Source organism: Trichosurus vulpecula, chromosome 8 (genome assembly GCF_011100635.1).
Source record: "Trichosurus vulpecula isolate mTriVul1 chromosome 8, mTriVul1.pri, whole genome shotgun sequence".
NCBI classification, from domain to species: Eukaryota; Metazoa; Chordata; class Mammalia; order Diprotodontia; family Phalangeridae; genus Trichosurus; species Trichosurus vulpecula.
In genome coordinates, this window is record NC_050580.1 from 99,317,251 (window position 1) to 99,339,359 (window position 22,109).

Consider the following 22,109-nt stretch of genomic DNA (forward strand, 5'->3'; position numbering starts at 1 on the left):
ATAGTTTTGAGTTCCAGTTTTTCTCCCTTCCCTCCCCCCTCCCTCCCCAAGACGGCATGAAGTCTCATATAACTGTCATGTATAACTTCGCATTGAATTAATTTATGCACTAGTCAAGTCGTGGAGAAGAATTTTGACCAATGGAATGAATCATGAGAAAGAAGAAACAGAACCAAAAAAAAAAAAAACAAAAAAAAACCCCAAAAACAAAAACAAAAGAGAAGCAGAAAAGGCGAGCATGTAGTGTGCCTCAGTCTGTATTCAAACTTCGCAGTTCTTTGTCTCGATGAAGATAGCATTCTCCATCGTGAGTCCCCTGGAGTTGTCCTTGCCCCTTAGGTTGCTGAGAAAAGCGCAGTATGTCAGGGTTGGTCCTCACGGAATCCATATATCTGTGGCTGTGCACAACGTTCTCCCGGCTCTGCTCCGCTCACTCAGCATTATGTCGTGTAGGTTTTTCCAGGTTGTTACGAAGTCTGCATCATCCCCATTTCTTATGGCACAATAGTATTCCATCACCTTCATGTACCACAGTTTGTTCAGCCATTCCCCAATTGATGGGCATCCCTTTGATTTCCAATTCTTGGCTACCACAAAGAGAGCCGCTATAAATATTCTTGTACATATGGGTCCTTTTCCTGCTTGCGTGATTTCTTTGGGATACAACCCTAGAAGTGGAATTGCTGGGTCAAAGGGTATGAACATTTCTATAGCCCCTTGGGCGTAGTTCCAAACCGCCCTCCAAAATGGCTGGATCAGCTCACAACTCCACCAGCAATGCAACAATGTTCCAATTTCCCCACATCCTTTCCAGCATTTATCATTCTCCTGATTTGTTATTTTAGCCAATCTGACAGGAGAGATGTGGTATCTAAGAGTTGTTTTGATTTGCATTTCTCTAATCAGCAGCGATCCAGAGCATTTTTCCATATGCCTGTAGATAGCTTTAATTTCTTCCTCTGAAAACTGCCTGTTCATATCCTTTGACCATTTCTCAATTGGGGATACAGACAGATTTTTTTAGATCAGTTGGCATGTTTCCATGCTAGGAATTCCTCACACTGATGAAACTGCAGGCCCAGACCAACATTTTTAAAAAGCAACATTATCATGAAGCCATTGAAGACTTATAAAATCGATTCCGGGTCAAGCCCAACTGAGGCTAATCCAATAATTCAGGGATCATGAAAATGCAATGAAAACAACCTTGCTTAAAATAAGAATTAAATGCTATTCCCCTCTGCCTCTTCTTTCACCACTACAATTACCTTGCCAAGTCAGAAAGGTATCCCTGCAGGGCAGTACGAATTCAGCTAAACCTCCAATGTTCAGTGAACATTTATTAAGAACTTACTATGTGCTAAGGACTGGGGATACAAAGAAAGGAAGAAGACATTACCTGCTCTCTAGGAGGACAGTCTTTTTTTTTTCTTTTTTTTAAATTTAATTTATTTAATATATTTAGTTTTCAGCATTGATTTTCACAAGACTTTGAATTGAGAATTTTCTCCCCATTTCTACCCTCCCCCCCACTCCAAGATGGTGTATATTCTTGTTGCCCTGTTCCCCAGTCAGCCCTCCCTTCTGTCACCCCACACCCCTCCCATCCTGTTCTCCCTTCCTTTCTTATAGGGCAAGATAAATTTCTACACCTTATTGCCTGTGTATCTTATTTCCTAGTTGCATGCAAAAACTTTTTTTTGTTGTTTTTGAACGTCTGTTTTTAAAACTTTGAGTTCCAAATTCTCTCCCCTCTTCCCTCCCCACCCGCCCTCCCTAGGGTGGCAAGCAATTCAACATAGACCACACGTGTGTCATTATGCAAAACCCTTCCACAATACTCATGTTGCAAAAGACTAACTATATTTTGCTCCTTCCTAACCTATCCCCCTTTATTAAATTTTCTCCCTTGACCCTGTCCTTTTTCAAAGTGTTTGTTTTTTATTATCTCCTCCCTGTATCTGCCCCCCTTCTATCATCCCCCCTTCTTTAATCTTCTTCCTCCTTCTTTCCTGTGGGGTAAGATACCCAATTGAGTGTGTATGGTATTGCCTCCTCAGGTCAAATCTGATGAGAGCAAGATTCACTCATTCTCCCTCACCTGCCCCCTCTTCCCTTGCTAGAGAACTGCTTTTTCTTGCCACTTTTATGTGAGATAATTTACCCCATTCTATCTCTCCCTTTCTCCCTCTCTCAATATATTCCTCTCTCATCCCTTAATTTTATTTTTTTCGGATATCATCCCTTCATATTCAACTCACCCTGTGCCCTCTGTGTGTGTATATATATATATATATATATATATATATATATATATATATATATATACACACACACACATACATACACACATATATACACACACACACACATATATGCATATTAGGAGCACAGTCTTAATGAGGGAGACAAAATGCAAACAACTATGTACAAACTAGCTTATGTGTGGGATAAACTGGAGACAATCAACAGAAGGAAGGTACTTAGAATGAAGAGAAATTAGGAAAGGATTCCTCCAGAAGGTGAAACTTTGTTGGGACTTGAAGGAAATTATCCTAGCCTACATTAAAGATAAGATTGAGAAAAGATTCAGACAATGTGCCCATGCAGGTACTATTCCCATGCTCAGGACTATGTACAAGCATACCTCATTTTACTCTCTTTATTGCACTTCACAAATATGTGTCGAGAAAGGCTCAGTGTCATTCTTCCAGCAGCATGTACTCACATTGTGTCTCTGTCACATTTTGGTAATTCTTGCAATATTTCAAATTTTCTTCGTTATTATTACATCTTTTATGGTAATCTGTGATCAGTGATCTTTATTAGTATTAGATCTTCCTTAGTATTGTAATTGTTCTGGGGTATTTTGAACCACACTCACAGTAAACAATCGCTAAATGTTTTGTGTTCTAACTGTTCCACTGACCAGCCATTTCTCATCTCTTTCTCCCTCTCCTAGGGCCTATTTTCTGAGACACAATATTGAAATTAGGCCAATTAATAACCCTACAATGGCCTCTGAGTGTTCAAGCGAAAGGGCCAATTGATGTGACAAACTTCATTGTCCCAGGTCAGCAAGCCATTAATATTGAAGAAAGATTTTCCTCCACCAGCAAAAAGACTATCACTTGCTGCAGGTTCAGATGGTTAGCATTTTGCAGCAAAAAAAAAAAAGTATTTTAAAATTAAGGTTATGTACATTTTTTTAAAGACATGTTACTGCACACTCAATGGATGACAGTATGGTGTAAACACTTTTCCCAATGGGAAACCAAAAACATTGTGTGATTCACTTTATTGTGATATTCACCTTATTGAGGTGGTCTGGTACCAAACCTATAGTATCTCTGAGGCATGCCTGTAATTATACCTGACACGGTCAACTATGGGGGAAGTCGTTAACTTAATACCTTTCAGACAAGACATTAACTTCGATGTCTTTCTGATCCGTGCTCAGTAATTTTTGAATTCAGTTGTACTGATTCCAACCCACATAATTGTTTCTGATCCTCGCTTCATGGACTATTACAGCTAAGTGGATCTCTACAGATCACCTCATTTTACCAATAAGGAGACTGAAGGCCAGAAGCAAAGGGACTTGTTCAAGGTCACATTGATAAGAGGCACAAATGCGACTTAAAACCAGGTCCCTCAACTCCTAAGTCCACTGTTCTTTTCATGAAAGCATGTTGCCTCTTCCAAGTTTTCACCGTGCAGCCCAGACAATCAAGCTCATATTTAGGAGCTATAGCGATAAGCAAAAGGGCTACTACTGAGACCTAGCTAACCCAGGGAAGGGATTGCCTTTTAAGCCAGGATATTACTTACCTGACATCCAGAAAGGTCTAAGCCATAAAAAACCCACAGGCTTCCTTTTCTTCTCAGATCCATTAGTAATTTAATTCACTATTTCTACATGTGCTTCCTATTTTACAGTCTACATCCTGGGAAGAAAAGGTCTTTTAAACCATAATATTTAACTACTGCTCCTGCCCTCTTGAGAGATATGAGCCATAATGGGGAGAAAGCACAGAGAACACAAACAAAAACACAACAATTTGAGTTACCGTTTTGCACCAATGCCAAAAAATGTAATTTTAATCAATCAACAAGCATTTTCTAAGAGCCTAATATATGCTAGCCATCGTGCAATGTACTGAGATGGGGGGATACAGATATAAAAGGCAGACAGGCCTTACCTTGTGAAGGAGCTTCCATTCTACTGAGGAGATACCCCTTAGGCAGAGATCAGTATATGCAAGCCATGCAGAAAATAGTAATTTTGTTGGGAGCAGCATTACCTACTGGAAATCATAGGATCATAGAACTAGAGCTAGAAGGGATCTCTGAGGTTATCTAGTAAACCCTAATTTAATGAATGAAGAAACTCAGGCCCAGGAAAATTAAGTGACTTGCCCAAGCTCACACAGGTAATAAGCATCAGAAGTGAACCCAGGGCCTGACTCCACAGCCAGGAGAAAGGTCACTTTATGGTGACATGCAGGCGTTGATTCCTGCTGGGAAATAGGATTTCCAGGAGGAAGGATTCCAGGAATGAGGGACAACCTGTACAAAGGCACTGAGGGGAGATGAAATGCTGCATCCCAAGAACAGCAAACAGACCAGGATGGCTGGAGCATAAACTAAATGAGGAAAGAGAGTCATTAGCCCAGCAAGGGGGAGGAATCAGACTGTGAATGGCTTTAAAAAGACCAAACTGAAGAGTTTTTTATTTTATAGTGGAGGCAAAAGTGAACCATTAAAATTTTTGTGAGCATGAATATGACAGAGAATATCAATGAAGGATGTACTGGGGATGAGAGAGAGCGGATGAGAGAGAACAGACCTGTGAGGAGGCTTTTGAAATAATGTGTATGAGAGGCCATGAAGGTTTGAACTACAGTGGTCACGCTGCAAGTGGACAGAAGAGGATGTATGCAAGAGATTCTGGAGGTAGAATTGACAACACTTGGCCACTGATTGGATAAGAGAGTAAATGCAAATTAAGATTTCACGATGATTCCCCAGTTGTGAACCTGGATGACTGGTGGTGACCTTGGCAGAAACAGGGAAGTTAGAAGGAAGAGGAAAGCATGATGAGTTTAGTACTCAGTATGTTCAGTTTGAGATACCTATAGGACACCCAGGTGGAGAAATCTAGAAGGCAACTGGAAATGCAGGACTCAAGCACAGAAGAGATGAGAACTACATATGTGATGTAAATTTGCCATAGAAATAGAAAAGTGACTCAGTTCTTCCTGAATTAACTTTTCACAGTATGGCTAAATTGTTTTATTTGAAGTGCTGTGGATTCTCAAATCAGACACATCTATAGTCAAATGTTAAGTATTAAAGAGTCAAATTTAAGTGATTTCCATTCTGGAATATTTTCAATGTTGCCTCCCATCATTTTTTTTTTTAAAGAAGTACAGAGGTGGATCTGGACCACCGGTGATTTCTTCATTGTGTAGAGATCCTGATGTGGAAACTCCCTCCATTGATGCATATGTAGTTTCTAATACATGCAGTGGTCAAATAAGAAAAAAAAAAAAACAACCATAGGAAAATACACCTGGTAGCTGGTATGTTGTTCCCATAGTAGTTTGCCACATAAGTTGTTTGGCATGGACCATGTTATGACAATAACTCCTCTCTCTCTCTTTCTCTCTCTCTCTCTTTCTCTCTGTAGCAGGCCTTGAATTTTCCAAGTTCTTGGGATTATGACACTGCTTTAAGGGATGAAATACTGGTAAATACTTAATTCATAAAAATTATAGATATACTTGGAAACACACACACACACACACACACACACACACACACACACACACACCATCCTGCAACTTTCTGTATAAATGGCTGGCAAAAGAGAGGAGAAGCAATGGTTAAGGGCTTCCACTCCTAATACATAAATCTCTTCTGCTGGTGTATCCTCATCCCATTATCTTCTCTACTTTCATATTCTAAAGCTTTAGGTTAAAAGGCAGGGATGAAAAGATGCTAGGCAGTCTGAGTAAATGGCTGGCTATGTTTCTTTCAGACTATGCTGTACACTATACTTATTCTATTCGGCTACCAATTCAGAGAATTTTATACTTAACTAAATGGCTAATCATCAGGCAAAATAGTAATAAGTTTTTGAAATCAAATGGTATTTGAAATGAAGTGACATTACGGTTACAGTGTTGTCATATAAACCATCCTTCCTTTAAATACATGCAACAAATTATACAATTCAAATTCCAAAAATATAAACATACATGTAGTTTAAATTAAATTAATTTATTTTTAGAATATCCCTCTTAGTCCTGCATGCATTGGTTAGCACAAAGTTGAACTTTATCACAATCTTCTTTGTAAAAGTTAAAGTATGTACTCTGATCACTGCTTGGGATAGTTTCTTCACTGGATAACCCCATGACTGCCAAACCATGGTAACACTGTTGAGTCAGCAATTTATACAAAGTTCAATAGAAAAAATTTACTGAATATCCTCTGTTTAATGTAAACAAGGCAGGAGGCAAACAAAGAGTTTATATAACACTATTTTACAGGGCCTGAAATGATTATCAATTGTGTGTTAAAGCACTGGATTATTACCATGGCATAGATATCTGGATTTATTATATAACCCAAAATATAAACACCATGTAATTTGTAAGTTAGCATTTTACAGTTTCTTTCTATTAATGCCTATAAACTTCATAATTAAGTGGTAATTTTACATTTGTACAATAATTTATGGAAATAACTTATCAACTTATGAAGTAATTCCATAATTTGAGCCCTGTAAAATTAGGTGTAACAATTTTTACACTAGCAACAGTGTAAGCAAGCTAAGGATTTTGGTCCTTATATATACACACAAGTAATGTACAACCAGACTGAAAAGCTGTGTATTAACTCACAGCTCCCATATTGCACAGACAGATATATTATGAGAACTATACATAGTCACAACATAAGCATTTCAATGGTAATAGGCTAAGACTGATGCTCATTATGAAAACTTCAATAGGGTTTGAAAACAGCAACTATATTGGTGGAGGAAAAAAATTTTTTTAAATGTGCACCCCTATTTACACAAATATGCAGCAAAGCTAAAATTAAATTTGGGATCTGCTTAAGGTGATCATCTCAGTGGTGTTTTTTAGTCCAATCCTAGCTATAAACAATCTTTTATTTAAATGTTCACTGATAGGAAATAAAGAGCCCTATACACGGAACAACAATAAAAACTAGCTATTTAGTGCAACTTTCCACTGACAAATCCAGATGCAACATTAAGTGATTTTTCATATCTTCTTAAACATGAAAAGTGCATGTGAAAATTAGAAAAAATTAAAAATAAAAGGAAAGTATATTTTAATTGTTAACTTATTTGGAAAAGTCACTGTATTAATAATTATGGTTTCATAAGCAGCACCCATTACAAAAACAAGTCCTAAAGCTCTTAGCTTGATTTCATGGATGAGCTGGAACACCCATTTCTGAGAGCGAGAACTGAACAGTATTTGGCTTGAGAGGTAACAGCATCACAGTGACATCTTAAGCATTAAACAATTCTATACCACACATAAGAAAATATTAATAAGCAACATTTACCTTAATGCATTAAATTTTAAATAACCCAAATAAGTAAACAATTTCTACACTAGAATAAGAATGCAGTACTTTTTGCATGAACTGACTGATAATAATAGCAGACTGAATGAGAAACCATTATAAAAATCTTTTAAAAGAAAACTACACATGATGTTAATACCTGCAGTTTAGGAATTAGATTATTTTTGTTATTTTACTTTGAAAATTTGGAATGTCATTACAAATTTAGATTAAATTACTTAGAAACATACATTCTTTTAAAAAGGTGGTGAATCTACTACTGTTAAGAATACTCATAATTATTTGATATCCTGTTCTTATATAATAATGAAAAGAAGCTTTATGAAACATAAAAGAACAGAAAAATGAAATAAAAGCAAAAGCCCTAAATACACAAAGGTTTATAATTTGGTCCTATATATAGGCAGTGCAGTCTTCATATATGCAAATATGTGCTAAGTAAATATACCTTCTCAAAGAGGCAGTGACAGATTCCCTTTAAACAACTATAGAGCTAACTTCTTTCCCCCAAATATCTTTAAGTGGACTGGTAATGAAGAAAAAGAAAGTGCAGCTGCTTAACTTTTAAAATGTTAACAACAAAAAAAGCTCCTAAACAGACAAACTTAGAAAAACTGATCTGAGTACTAAGAATCAATTAGATTAAAAGGCCAAGTGGCAGCAGCAAACACTGCTTTGTCCACAAGGCACTCATGACCAGAGCCGTTTGGATAAGCTACCTAAAAATCCAAGAGATCCCTTCAGCACTCACTTTCTACACATACATACGCACAGCAATTTACTAAAATCCTTTCACATACAAGCAGGACATTGAAAGACTATGATTTCTTTTTCTTTTAGACTCCTATACGACAAAGACTTCAATAAAGAAAAATGTAAACATTGAGGATGTTGGCATTCTGATTGCTGCTTACTAAAGTGGTATCAAGTCAGTTCCTTGCTTAGAAACTACCATGAAATTCAACAGGATAATAAAAAAATCACAAAACACATTGCCAAGGCACAAAATGTTCTTAACCCAATTTGTGTTAAATAAGCTTCTTAAAAAATACTGTTTTAGCAAACACAGTGGCAAATATGCTAGTTTAAATAAACTGGGACCAACATATGAAAGAAATTCTTAACACTGCTAAGTGAGATTAAAATAATATTTTGAAAAATATGTAATTGATTAAATATCCAGTACATGAATTAAGAATTTCTTCACTGTACTAAATTATCCTTTTTCTTATAAAAGATTGAAGGAAGCTAATTTGTTCTAAAAATTCTTATCTTCGGTTATCACATCCTACTTCTCCCTACTTATTTCTGTACTGAATGAATTTTTCTTTTTATGCATGTATAGCATTTTCTGATTCCCACTTTCCTTTCATGTTGTTTGATAAGAATTCTGGCATCAAAAAGTTACAAAAACCAGTGATTTTTCTTTGCTACATGTCAATCCAAAAGTACATACGCACTGAGCTTCAGAGTGTCAAAAAGCCCCACTATCTAAAATGATATTAAAATAAGACAAGATCATCAAAGTTATAACATCAGAAATTTTTACAGCTTTTGAAACAGTCATTAGAAATGTTTGTTTCCTGAAGTTCCTTTGATTGCATCCTGGGTTCAATGACGTGCAATTATATACAGAACCATTACAATAAAGACAATGTCAAAAACTGTACACTTATTACCAAGAATGTCCATTCAGTTGTGTCCTCCATGTTTCTGGCCAGTTTAAGGCTTCATCCTTTCTTGCCTGGGTGACATGGAGGCTACCATAAAGATATTCTTCAGGGTGTTGATGAAGTGTGATACTTCACAAATGCAATTGCTGCTAGTTCCTTACAAAACTCTTCTAGCACAATCACACCCTCTAGTAACGTCATGTGGTCAATCCTGGTAAACAGAAAAGAGCTTGGGTAATTACAAGGGAATCATCACAAAACAGCAATATGTTTACGATGTTTTATATGACAACACGAGAAACTATGACTTACATTGGGCCTTCAGGCTCCAAGCCAAGTAGTCGTTTTCTGACCAGCAGAAGTTTGGGGGTGAAATCTGGAATCCGCTGGATTCGGACCATAAGGTCTCCAACAACCTGTAACACACAGAAACAAAAGACACTATGTCCCTGAAATCCCATGCATGGGAACATCCTGAAAAATAAGAGCAGTTCACAGTAGTGTAAGTAGGGGGAATAAAGCTAAGGTTGGTTTCAGGAAAATTTGGTTTAAATTTAGGCTCTGATCTTAAAAGCTTAATTCTTTCTAGACAATGGTTGCCTTGTGTAGAAAAGAGGACAATAATATACGCTCAATCTACCTATAAGAGAATTAAAGTGCTGGTGTTCTGGTTAAGTGACCTGCCCAAGGTCACAGACATCATAAGGAGCAGTTCAAATCCAGAACTTCTGATTCCCACATTTAGTTCCATATTACAGTTTCTTTATCTATAGCTAAAGCAGAATTTCACAGACTCACGGACTAAGATCAGCATGGTGCAATGGAAACATGGAAAGAACACTGGACTTTAAGTAAAAGGACCTGAGTCCAACTCATAGTTCTGTCACTCTCTGGGTGACCTTGGGTAAGTCTATTAACCTCTTCAGCCTTTGTTTCTTCATTTGTAAAATGATGGGGCTGGACTAAGTAAGTTCCATAGTCCCTTCCAGCTCTAGAGCTATGATCTTATGATTGTTAGAGCAGGAAGGGACCTTAGAGCTTGTCTAATCCAATACCTTCATTTTAGTGCTAAAGAAACTAAGTCAAAAGGAAAGAAGTAAATTGCACATTTTACTCACATAGCTATTTAAAAAGCAAGACTCAAATGACTCCAAGTCCAATGTCCAGTATATATTAAGCATAACACCCATATGTGTTCACCGTCTTTTCGTGGTGGGTATATGTCTAATCTAACTGTTTTATATTAAGCCATTTCTTTATATATAACCTAAGTCATAGAATATAGGGGTTGGAAGAGATTTTGGAGTAGTGCATGTAAACTTGTTTCCGGGATTATGTATAAAATATTTCCTTTTGTGTGTACTTTATTAAATCTGGTATGTAATGCTATATATTTCCTTAATAATTTTAACAATATGCTGGCACTTTTATAGACCCTATAACACACAATATTAATCACTCACCCTGACAATAACAGAAAAAAGTGATCTACAGCCAGAAGCCAGATTCACATATGGATCCAAAAGGTACTCATGTATATGAGGATGAGGGAAAAGAGAAAGTCTGGATAACACTGATGTTACTTGTAAATTAACATCATATGGCTGTGGAAAGGAAAAAACAAAAAGAGAAGCATCTTAGGTGATTTTTCTTATAAATTTAATACCATTCTACTTAATTTACTGCTCAACCTAAATTCATCAGAAAACACAATCCACTATCTTACTTTTCCATTATGATATGCTGCAGCCAAAAGTAAAACAAATCTGTCACCATTAACCCTAACAACCTCAGCCAAAAAATTCTAACCCAAAAAACCTTAGATTTTTTTCATACACAGATACAGATACAGACACAGAAACATAACTAAGGTACTTCCTTTGTATTTTTCACTGTCTAATGTAGAAATCTCAGAAATCCTAATTTTTTGACTTAGGGAAAATCACTTTACTTCTGTGGGTGTTCATTGCCTTCTCCATAAAATGAAGAGGTACTGCTTCTCAGCATTTTGGCTAAGAACAAGTATGAGGCTGGACTATAGAAGTAGGTCTGTTCTAGTTCCTAAAACGTTCAATAAGCCATTTTCCCAACAGATAAGCAATCAAGATTAACATCTATATAATGCATATGGAAAACTGTAATATGGTCTCTCCTCTCCCTCCATGGGGAGATAGTGTGGGCGGAAAGGAGCCATGAATATAGTAGGGATGTAGGTGAAGGGGAAGGAAGAACGATTTATGATCATGTTCAACGCATTGTTCAATAATATTAAAGATAATTCATGGGAGACTCAACCAAATAGCTTTCTAAAAAGAAAACAAAAAAACAAACCTAGTCATGCCAGGTATAAATCTGGCAAACACGGGTAGTTTATAATAACAAGGCATGTTTTTTCAAGTGCTAAAAGAAACAAAGCTGGTATTCATTTGAGTAAATGGAAGACTTCAGTTGTATGGTCTCAATCAAATCTAGCTTTATCACTAAATTAATGAATTATCTTTTCAAAAGGTTTATTTATGAGCCACTCCCAATCTGAGAATTTTATCGGTTTTTGCCAGAACAGAAGAGAAACATACATTCCCTATCTTCATCTGTACTTTCTTTCTCTGATAATGACAGAGTTGTTCCCTGACAAGATACTACTAAGATAGCAAGAGCAACAGCTGGTGTATAAACTTTCATTTTTCTTTAGTTTCAAGCTGAAATGAAACGTTAAAAAAAAATAACTAAAGCAAGAATTCTACTTAAGGGTTATACTCTTGGTATCAAAGAATATGAAAGGATAACTCAAACTATGAAGAAATTTTTATATGAGATGGTCTTGAATTTTTAAGCTTATTTTAGTTCTGCCATTCGGCACCTAAGAAAAATATAATTAGAATGATAAATAGAAAATATTATGAATCGAAGTCCAAAATTTATTTATTTTGGACTACTAGAACCATTTGAGCACTAACTATATGATGTGACATTAATGATGGATCAGAATAAATTAAAACCCTTATCTAAAAACCACAATCATTTTACCTTAGGATATTTGTCTTTAATATTTCCTTTTTTAAAGGTACTAAGAAATCCAAAGAAAAAAATTAAAATTGAAGGAGGCTCAAGTTGAATCCTGAAATTCTTGCTTCCCAACATTTAGACTAATTAGCACATTTCTCAGAGTATTTAATGGTCAACCCGTCAGTTAAAAAAATTTATTAAATGTCCACTAGGTGCTGCACTGTGCTAAGCACTGGAACGATGACAAATAACAAGTTGTTTACATATACTAACTGATATCATAAATAGATAGCCAACTAAAGCTGTTAGTCAGAATAGGAGTAGCATTTATTGAATCTTCAGTGTTCAGATATTGTGCCCAACATATCATAACTGAATGACCAACTAGCTCACTGGTGCCTAGGAGAGATTTTCAACAAGGTAAATAAGGTAGTAAGATTAAAGAGTAGTATAACTCTTATATATACTAGACACCAAAACATTACCTAAGACCTATAGAAACCTTAATTTCCAAAAGCTTATACCACTCAAATACTACAGAACTTCTTGCGATAAACTTTTCATAAAAAGGATGCACTGGGGTGGAGCCAAGATGGCGGCTGGAAAGCAGGGACTTGCTTAAGCTCTCCCCCAGATCCCTCCAAACACCTATAAAAAAATCAGTCTCAGGCCATGGAAGAGCTCAAAAAGGATTTGGAAAAGCAAGTAAGAGAAGTAGAGGAAAAATTGGGAAGAGAAATGAGAGTGATGTGAGAAAACCATGAAAAACAAATCAATGACTGGCTAAAGGAGATCCAAAAACATACTGAAAAAAATAACACCTTAAAAAATAGACTAACTCAAATGGCAAAAGAGCTCCAAAAAGCCAATGAGGAGAAGAATGTCTTTAAAGGCAGAATTAGCCAAATGGAAAAGGAAATGCAAAAGACCATTGAAGAAAATACCACCTTAAAAATTGGATTACAGCAAGTGGAAGCTAGTGCCTTCAGGAGAAATCAAGATATTATAAAACAATGTGAAATATCTCATTGGAAAAACCACTGACCTGGAGAATAGATCCAGGAGAGATAATTTTAAAATTACTGGACTACCGGAAAGCAATGATCAAAAAAAGAGCCTAGACATCATCTTTCAAGAAGTTATCAAGGAGAACTGCCCTGATATTCTAAAGCCAAAGGGCAAAATAGAAATTGAAAGAATCCACAGAACGCCTCCTGAAAAAGATCCCAAAAAGAAAACTCCTAGGAATATTGTCACCAAATTCCAGAGTTCCCAGGTCAAGGAGAAAATACTGCAAGCAGCCAGAAAGAAACAATTGGAGTATTGTGGAAACACAATCACGATAACACAAGACCTAGCAGCTTCTACATTAAGGGATCGAAGGGCTTGGACTATCATATTCCAGAGGTGTATGGAGCTAGGATTAAAACCAAGAATCACCTTCCCAGCAAAACTGAGTATCACGCTCCAAGGCAAAATATGGACTTTCAATAAAATAGAGGACTTTCAAGCTTTCTCGATGAAAAGACCAGAGCTGAATAGAAAATCTGACTTTCAAACACAAGAATCAAGAAAAGGTAAACAAGAAAGTGAAGTCATAAGGGACTTACTAAAATTGAACTGTTTTGTTTACATTCCTACATGGAAAGATGATGTTTGTAATTCATGAGACCTTTCTCAGTATTAGGGTAGTTGAAGGGAATACACACACACACACACACACACACACACACACACACACACACACACAGGCAGAGGACACAGGGTGAGTTGAATGTGAAGGGATGATATCTAAAAGATTAAATTAAATCAAGGGGTGAAAGAGGAATATATTGAGAGAGGAAGAAAGGGAGAGATAGAATGGGGTAAATCATCTCACATAAAAGTGGCAAGAAAAAGCAGTTCTGTTGGAAGGGAAGAGGGAGCAGGTAAGGGGGAATGAGTGAATCTTGCTCTCATCAGATTTGACTTGAGGAGGAAATATCATACACACTCAACTGGATATCTTACCCCACAGGAAAGAAAGAGGAAGGGGATAAAAAATGGGGGATGGTAGAAGGGAGGGCAGACAGGGGGAGGAGGTTAATCAAAAGCAAACACTTTTGAAAAGGGACAGGGTTAAGGGAGAAAAATGAATAAAGGGGGACAGGATAGGAGGGAGCAAAATATAGTTATTCTTTCACAACATGAGTACTGTGGAAGGGTTTTGCATAATGAAACATGTGTGGCCTATGTTGAATTGCTTGCCTTCTTAGGGAGGGTGGATGGGGAGGGAAGAGGGGAGAGAATTTGGAACTCAAAGTTTTCAAAGCAGATGTTCAAAAAAAAAAGTTGCTTTTGCATGCAACTGGGAAGATATATAGGAAATGGGGCATAGAAATCTATCTTGCCCTACAAGAAAGTAAGGGAAAAGGGGATGGGGGGGTGGGGTGACAGAAGGGAGGGCTGACTGGAGAATGGGGCAATCAGAATATATGCCATCTTGGAGTGGGGAGGAGGGTAGACATGGGGAGAAAATTTGTAAATCAAAATCTTGTGGAAATTGATGCTGAAAACTAAAAATATTAAATAAAAAAAAATATAGCAGATGTCAAATAGGAAAATTGGTGACAGACCGGTTATTTTTACCCAGGAGAAATCACTGTTTCCTGCCTTCAGAGAATGAATATGGTTAGGGCCCAATTAGTGCAAATAACGAATCCTGTAGTCTTCTGTATCTGAATTCCCACCATTCAAAATTTTAAATATGCAAATATGGTCATTGGTCTCAGCCCAATGGAAACATGCAGTAGGAAACTGAATGTGATTACTTCATGGGATTCATTATCTGTATTAATATGGACATAGATGTATCCTGAATAGAAGTGGACCTTTCATTAATAACCAAGGGTCATAATTTTGAACATATTATGACTATACTCTAACAATGATAATACAATGATACTTGTAAGGTCTACAAAAAAAAAAGGCAATTTAAGCAGCAAGTACTTTGTCCATTCCTTTTTTATTTTGTAGCTAATTCCTAGGCTTTTTGGCCATTCATCAACATTTTCAGAGATTAGAACTTTCTGAATCATCACTTCAGTTATTAAATTCAATTTTTCTTTGAATTCAGGAGATAAGAATTGGTACCAGAATATTGAAAAGAATGAAATTCGAATTAGGATAAGTTTGTTTCTTAGAGGTGATGGAGAAGACACTATGTTGTGATGTGACAGGATGTCTTGACAGTTGTAGCTAGTTGTTTGTACAGCCAATCATGTTTCTCCTGTCTTAACTCAGAGTCTTTTATAAAGAAATCAGTATGACACATTGTTAGCATATTAAAAATTCATCATATTTCACTGCAAAAAAATAAAAAGGATGCATTTATTATTTCTTCTTTTCTGCATTAGGTTGCTCTAATACACAGTCAATTTTTTGTAGGTGCCATGTACAGCTGAAAATAAAGGTATATTCCTTTCTATTCCAAAAAAAACCTTTTCGAAAACTATTCACTATTAAGAGGCAATAGAAAACACAGAAAACCTACATCATTTTGTTTGTTTGTTTTTTTAAAAAACATGGTCTGACCCAATTTATGACATTTCTTTATTTTCTTAATTTTATTTCCTTTACCTGATTTTCCTCAGTACTTAATACTGTCTTTTTAAAGTTAAGGGATGGAATTTTTGTACTATTCCAGGATTTGTTTAAAAATCATTGACACATTTTCTGGAAGATCTCAGAGGGAAGCAATTTGAAAACATATAAAATTTTATTCTATATTGGGTAACTTAAAAGTGTTTTGCTCCCATTTCCCCCAAACTGTGCAGTCAGTAAAAAGTCATGTTTGAAAACTAACTACCCTTTGATATGTTAGTGCGTGAGAGAGAGAATAAGATCCAAACCCACATTACTCACTGGTAAAGGGAGTAAGTAGTTCAAATGTGTATCATCACTGAAGCCCAAGAAAGTCTTCTAGTGTGCCAGTTGATTGTGATTATTTTTATTCATTTTGGAGAAACAAAGTAATATTGTCATTTTTCCTCCCTCACCTGAAAAAATAACCAGAACCCTTCACAAGTTCTTTGCATAAAGATGTTTATGTGATGATCTATTCTCATGGAGTTTCAAAGAGAAAGAGCAGGATTCTTACATATCAAAACTATGAAGGTTTGACTATACCCTTACTTGTAGTCTGGACCAGGAGTCAGCAAACTATGGCCAGGGGGCCAAACAGCCATAAAAAACTATAAAAACTATTCTTAGCTCATGGGCTGTACAAAAACAGGGGACGGGTCAGTTTACTGACCCCAGGTTTAGATCAGCAAGCTTAGTTTTCTAATATGCCAGATAAACATAGATAGTTCAAGTGCTGCAACGGCAAACACAAAATGTTAAAAGCCCTGGAGGAAGGGTTCCCATTGCATTGAGTAGATTCTCATTAGTGGATTTATGAGAGGAATGTAGACAAGAAGTACGTAGGATGAGAGGTGTGCATGGGTTGAGAACGGATACAACAGAAGTAATAGTAGAATAGGTATCAAAAAGATATCAAGGACCCCCCCAAAATCATACTGAACTTGAGCAATTTTACAAGGAAAAAAAGCTAACGAATATTAATTTTCATATAATGTTACCTCTAACTCTCTAATGTTTTTTAAATGTCCATATAAATGCAAGTTTAGCTTCCTAAGCTAATCATTGAGGGAAATTGCTTAGGTCATCAAAAAGGCAGGTTACTAAACTGAGAAAGAGTATATCAAGTAAGACAATCGAAGAATATATAATTGCTATGTTGAAGAGCACAATTTACAGAGAATAGTAATTCTAAAGAACACAAAACACAGTATTCATAAATGTTTAATTTCCAATTACCTGATCAAGAATCCTTCCCATTCTGTCAAACAAAACTTTCAAGAAATGACCCTCAAAGAAAGCTGCTTCTAAATTGCATTTTTCCAATGTTTTCGGAGATCCAGGCCACTCCCATCTTAAGCAGATAGAACAATAGTCCCGAAACTAGGAAAAAGGAATTTGATAGTTGGACTAACAAATTTTAAGCAAAAATGATTTTCAGAAATACATTACTGAATATTTATTCAACAAAACAGGTATATGCTAGATACACAAGAGACTACAGTGGGACACAGTGAAAGGAGTAAAGAGTGCTGGATTTGAACTCAAAAGCCTTGGGTTTGAATCCTGACTACCAGCAATTGTTACCTCAAGCAAATCTCCTTAATCCCTTAGGGCTTTGGTTTCCATTAAATGAGGGGTTTGGAGTAGATGAATCTCCAGAGTGCCTACCAGCTCAATAGCTGTTATCCTCTGATCTTAACTGGGCTTTTCTTGGGGCATGGCTTGTATAGGCTCAAAGGAGGGACATCTAATTGAAATAGTCCTGAGGTGACAAGGTGGCAGAGTGCATAGAGCACAATAACAAAGCACCACTGTCACAAAAAGCTTTCTCAGTCTTTCCTTCAATATTCAATATTCAATAGATGGAAACATCTGGAATGACTTTAAAAGTAATATAAATCCTGACCAAAACACCAAATTTGTTATCAAATGGCACGAAAATGAGTAGATATTTATCAGCAAAAAAAAGCAATGGTATAGCATATGTCCACAGTTAGGGCCTATAACTGCTATTTTAAGAAAGAGGTATTTGCAAATTTAAGTGAGAATTTTTCTCTCATCTCTGATTATAAAATGTGAAGAAGCAACAATAAAAAGAACATCATCTTCTTAAAGAGGCAACTTGCAAAATTTACACAAAAGAATACTCCCTATATTGTATCTTCCTAAATTTACCTTAGTCTAGATAAAAGACATTCATGACAAAATGTAAACTGTAGTTTTAAAAAAAAAAACAAGAAATCACTTTAAAACTGACAAAATGCTTAAAATGCTAAGTTCCTCAAGTTACTGTGAATTTCAAAACACCTGTACAGATTCAAAGTGCTCCTAAAAGAAATAATCAACCTAGCATGAGGAAGATTCATAGCTATGCCATGTCAATATGATAAAAACAACCACACAAAAGTTAATTTATCATTTTAATGTTATAACAATCAAACTACCAAAGAGATACCTTATAGGGTACAATAAAATAATAACAAAACATTTAAAAAAATAAAAGACCTATAATATAAAGGGAAATAATAAAAAGAGGTAGGGATGACAAAGGAACTACACTTCTGGGCTTCAGACTATATGACAAAGCAGCAGTCATCAAAACAATTTAATATTGGTTAAAATAGGAATATTATGTCTTGTATAATACAGGTTACATATTGAAACATTAATAATAACGTGTTTAGTAATATGAATCAATGAAACAGACTGGACAAGAGAGAATCAGAAACAATGGAACTCAAGTTAACTATCAATTTCAAATGATTTTGGTCCTTAGGCTTTAACAGTTTATTTATATAACTCAAATTAAGCATTTTTACACTAAGCTCTTTGAAATTCTGATCCAAAAGTAGTTTTGAAAATTACTCTGATATTTACCAATTATCCAGAGTCCTCTTTAACATCTATATTATATTGTTCCATTGGAGCTTATAAATTTTAGACCTTTTATTCCATTATAAAGTAATATAGTTTTAAAACAAATTTGAAAGAATTGGTTTAAATATATTGTTTTAAACCATAAATCATCTACAAGTACATTTAGGTAATTCACAATTTGGGAGGCCGAAAGATTACAATTTAAGTATTTAGTTGTTTAAAAGAAGGATTCCATGAGAAAATACATTTGAATTTCAAATTAGGGATCCCAGGAACACCTTTCCTTCCACTGTTTGTTTAGCAGCTGGAATGATTTTATGAGAAAACACATTTGAAGTTACAACTTCAGATACAAGAAAGCCCTCTCACCCTGCTGTGCTGAGTCATATAGCACAGGGGAAAGAGCAGTGGATTAGGAACAAGAAGACCCAGTTTTGGATCCTGGTTCTGTCACTTATCACCGACGCGACTGTGCAAATCACTCGGACTCTCTGGGCCCTCTCTTATTTGCAAAATGAGAGAAACATCAGATGGCCCCTTTCCAGGTCTGAATCTATGACTTTGAGTTTTTGGTATCGGCTCTCGGGGCCTGGAGCTTGGTTTGGAGAAAAGCAGTGAATGAGGACTAGGCACAGGGACTAGGGAGTGGGAGAGTCAGGTAAGAGATGTTAGAAAACAGAATGGCTGCTGGGGGAATGAAGAAGTGGTTTATTTTATTTGGGAGCCTGTTCTCAATCCTCCTCCTGCTTGACCTTTCTTCACTCTTTGACAATGTAGGCCACCCTCTTTTTCCTTGATACTCTCTTCTATCTAGTTTCCATGATACTGTTCTGTGCTAGTTCTCCTCCTATCTGACCACTCTTATGTCTCCTTTGCTGATCTTCCTCCAGGTCATAACCACTAAAATAGGTGTTTACCAGGGCTCTCACCCAGGCTTTTTTTCCCCCCTCTATACTATTTCCTTTAGTGATCATATCAGCTCCAATGCATTCAACTGGCAACTCTATGATAATGATACTCAATCTACTTATTCAGCTTTAACCTCTCCTGATCTCCAATTTCACATCTCCAGCTATTTAGTGGACATCTCAAACAGGTTGCCTTGTATTCATCTTTAATATAACATATCCAAAACTGAACTAATTTTCTTCCCCCACCCCTCAAGCTCTTCCTTCTTCCTAACTTCCCTATCACTGTCAAGGGTACTACCATCCTGATAGTCAGGCTCACAACCTGGATGTCATTCTCAACCCCTTGCTCTTTCTTGCCCCCAATATACAATCTATTGCCAAGTCCTGTCAATTTTACCTTTGTAATATCTCTTGTATATGTTTCCTATACTCTTCTAACACTGCCACTACCCTGTGATGCAGGCTCTCAACACCTTACATCTAGAGTACTGCAAAAGCCTGCTGGGTAGTCATCCTGCCATAAGTCTCTTCCCTACTTTAGCCCATCTTCCACTCAGCTGTGAAACCGATGTTCTCAAACTGCAAGTCTGATCAGGTCATCCTCCTATTCAATTAACCACAGTGGACTCCTATCACCTCCAGGATCAAATATAAAATCCTCTGTTTGGTATTCATTACCCTTCACAACCTAGCCCCCTCTTACCTTTCCTGTCCTACTCTTTTTTTACAACTTACTCCCTCCATGTATTCTGCAATCCGGTAACACTGGCTTCCTTGTTGGAATGTCCATTCCATATCCCAATTCTGCATTTTCATTGCTACTCCTCACACCTAGAATTCTCTCCCTCCCTTATCTTTGCCTCCTGGCTTCCTTCAGGTTCTAGCTAAAATCTCACCTTCTACTAGAATCCTTTTTTGAATTCCCTTAATGCCAGTGTCTTATCTTTATTATTTCCAGTTTATCCTTTATATATCTTATCTGTATATTGTTATTTGCATGTTTTTCCCCCTATAAGACTGTAAACTCCTTAAGGATGAGACTGTTTTTTATGTTTCTTTGCATCTCTAGCACTTAGCACAGTGCCTGGCTGGCTTCAATGAGAAAGAAAGAGGTTTTCCCTTCCCAGTCTTTTTTCAGATTGGCTGGTGGAGGAACGAAGATGTGGAAAGTTCTTTCTTTTTTCAAGAGGTAGAGAGGGAAGAGTAAGGAACAGGTGGGCAGGCTTTTCTTCCTCAGTTCTCCCTTATTGTCAGAGTCTATAGAGGCTTCCTCTAATGAGGGAAGGGAGAATTAAGGAGGGTAGGGAAGAGGAAGAAGTGGTAGCTGAGCACTGGCAGCAAGATATATTTTTTCATTCTTTCTCCCTGTTTCTCTCTCCCGATCTTTTCTCCCTCTAACAGCACTGAGTTGAAGAAACCTTGTCTGGTGGGGGCTAGGGGAAGGAGTGCTTAGGAATGACTAGGGGAAGGAAGAAAGGGAGGGAAATAATCTAGTACTAGGAACGTAGAAAGGGGCATAGGTAAGTCACACCTATATACACAAAGAATTAGAAAATATATTTTATACTGTTCTCGTTTCAGAATCTGTACCTCCTTAATGAATTCATTATAAAAATTTAATGAAAAAATTAGTTGCTTTACTTACCTGCCTATGAGCATCTCTGAGGTAGGTGTCATAACCTGTGCCCTCCACCTGGTAGGATGATTTTGCTTCATCAGGTACTAGACAGAGAAAACTTAAAACAAACAAATAAAAAAAAGTAAGACATCCCAAGTACTACTGTGTCTATATTTAACAGTATCTTTAAAGGCAATTGCCTTTGCCTAGTGATGCCTTGAGCAGAAGTAAGTCACTTCAAGAGGAGACTTCTTTGAAAAATTATTGATGATGATAATGTATTACTTGCCTAACTTTACAGCGAATATATAACCAGCAAAATATTTTTCTGTAACTTCAAAAGTCACACTTAAAGGCATTTTTATTGAGCAACTTGGGTTTGTTTTTTGTTTTACCTTAATGCTCATGAACAAGCAGGCATAATATTTGTTCATCAGTGGAAACAGATTTTCAGTTCCCAAGTAAATTTAAGAAATTGTTGATCTTAAGTATTAAGTAAATCTATAAAGACATCAACCCTATCCTAGTATGCGATCTCAAATTAGTGCTTAAGCAAAGAGAGAAGAGAAAGGGTTTTTGGTCATCGGGAAGCAGAGGCAGGTAAATGTCTATATTTTGTTGGCCTCATTCAGTAAAATTTAAACAGAAATAAGAAAAATGGATAGAAACATGTGTTTGGCCAAGAAAATTTATTTGAATCAAAAGACAATACAGTATTGTTTAATGTTTCCCAATTACTATACTATTTAATTCTAAGAATCTATAAGAATA

At 36.4% G+C, this 22,109-nt stretch overlaps 1 protein-coding gene across 1 annotated transcript in view; it reads right to left on the reverse strand.

The window, feature by feature from the left end:
• Positions 1–6,269: 6,269 nt before the first annotated feature.
• The window catches only part of FAM160B1 (family with sequence similarity 160 member B1), a 54,214-nt gene continuing 38,374 nt past the window's right edge, over positions 6,270–22,109 (reverse strand). Inside the window, exons 13-17 of the mRNA XM_036735058.1 lie at positions 21,366–21,456; positions 17,169–17,312; positions 10,766–10,906; positions 9,615–9,718; positions 6,270–9,513 (exon numbers count right to left, since the gene is read on the reverse strand). Coding sequence (XP_036590953.1) covers positions 9,408–9,513; positions 9,615–9,718; positions 10,766–10,906; positions 17,169–17,312; positions 21,366–21,456 — 586 coding nt within the window. The 3' untranslated portion in view covers positions 6,270–9,407. The remainder of the gene's footprint in view (positions 9,514–9,614; positions 9,719–10,765; positions 10,907–17,168; positions 17,313–21,365; positions 21,457–22,109) is intronic.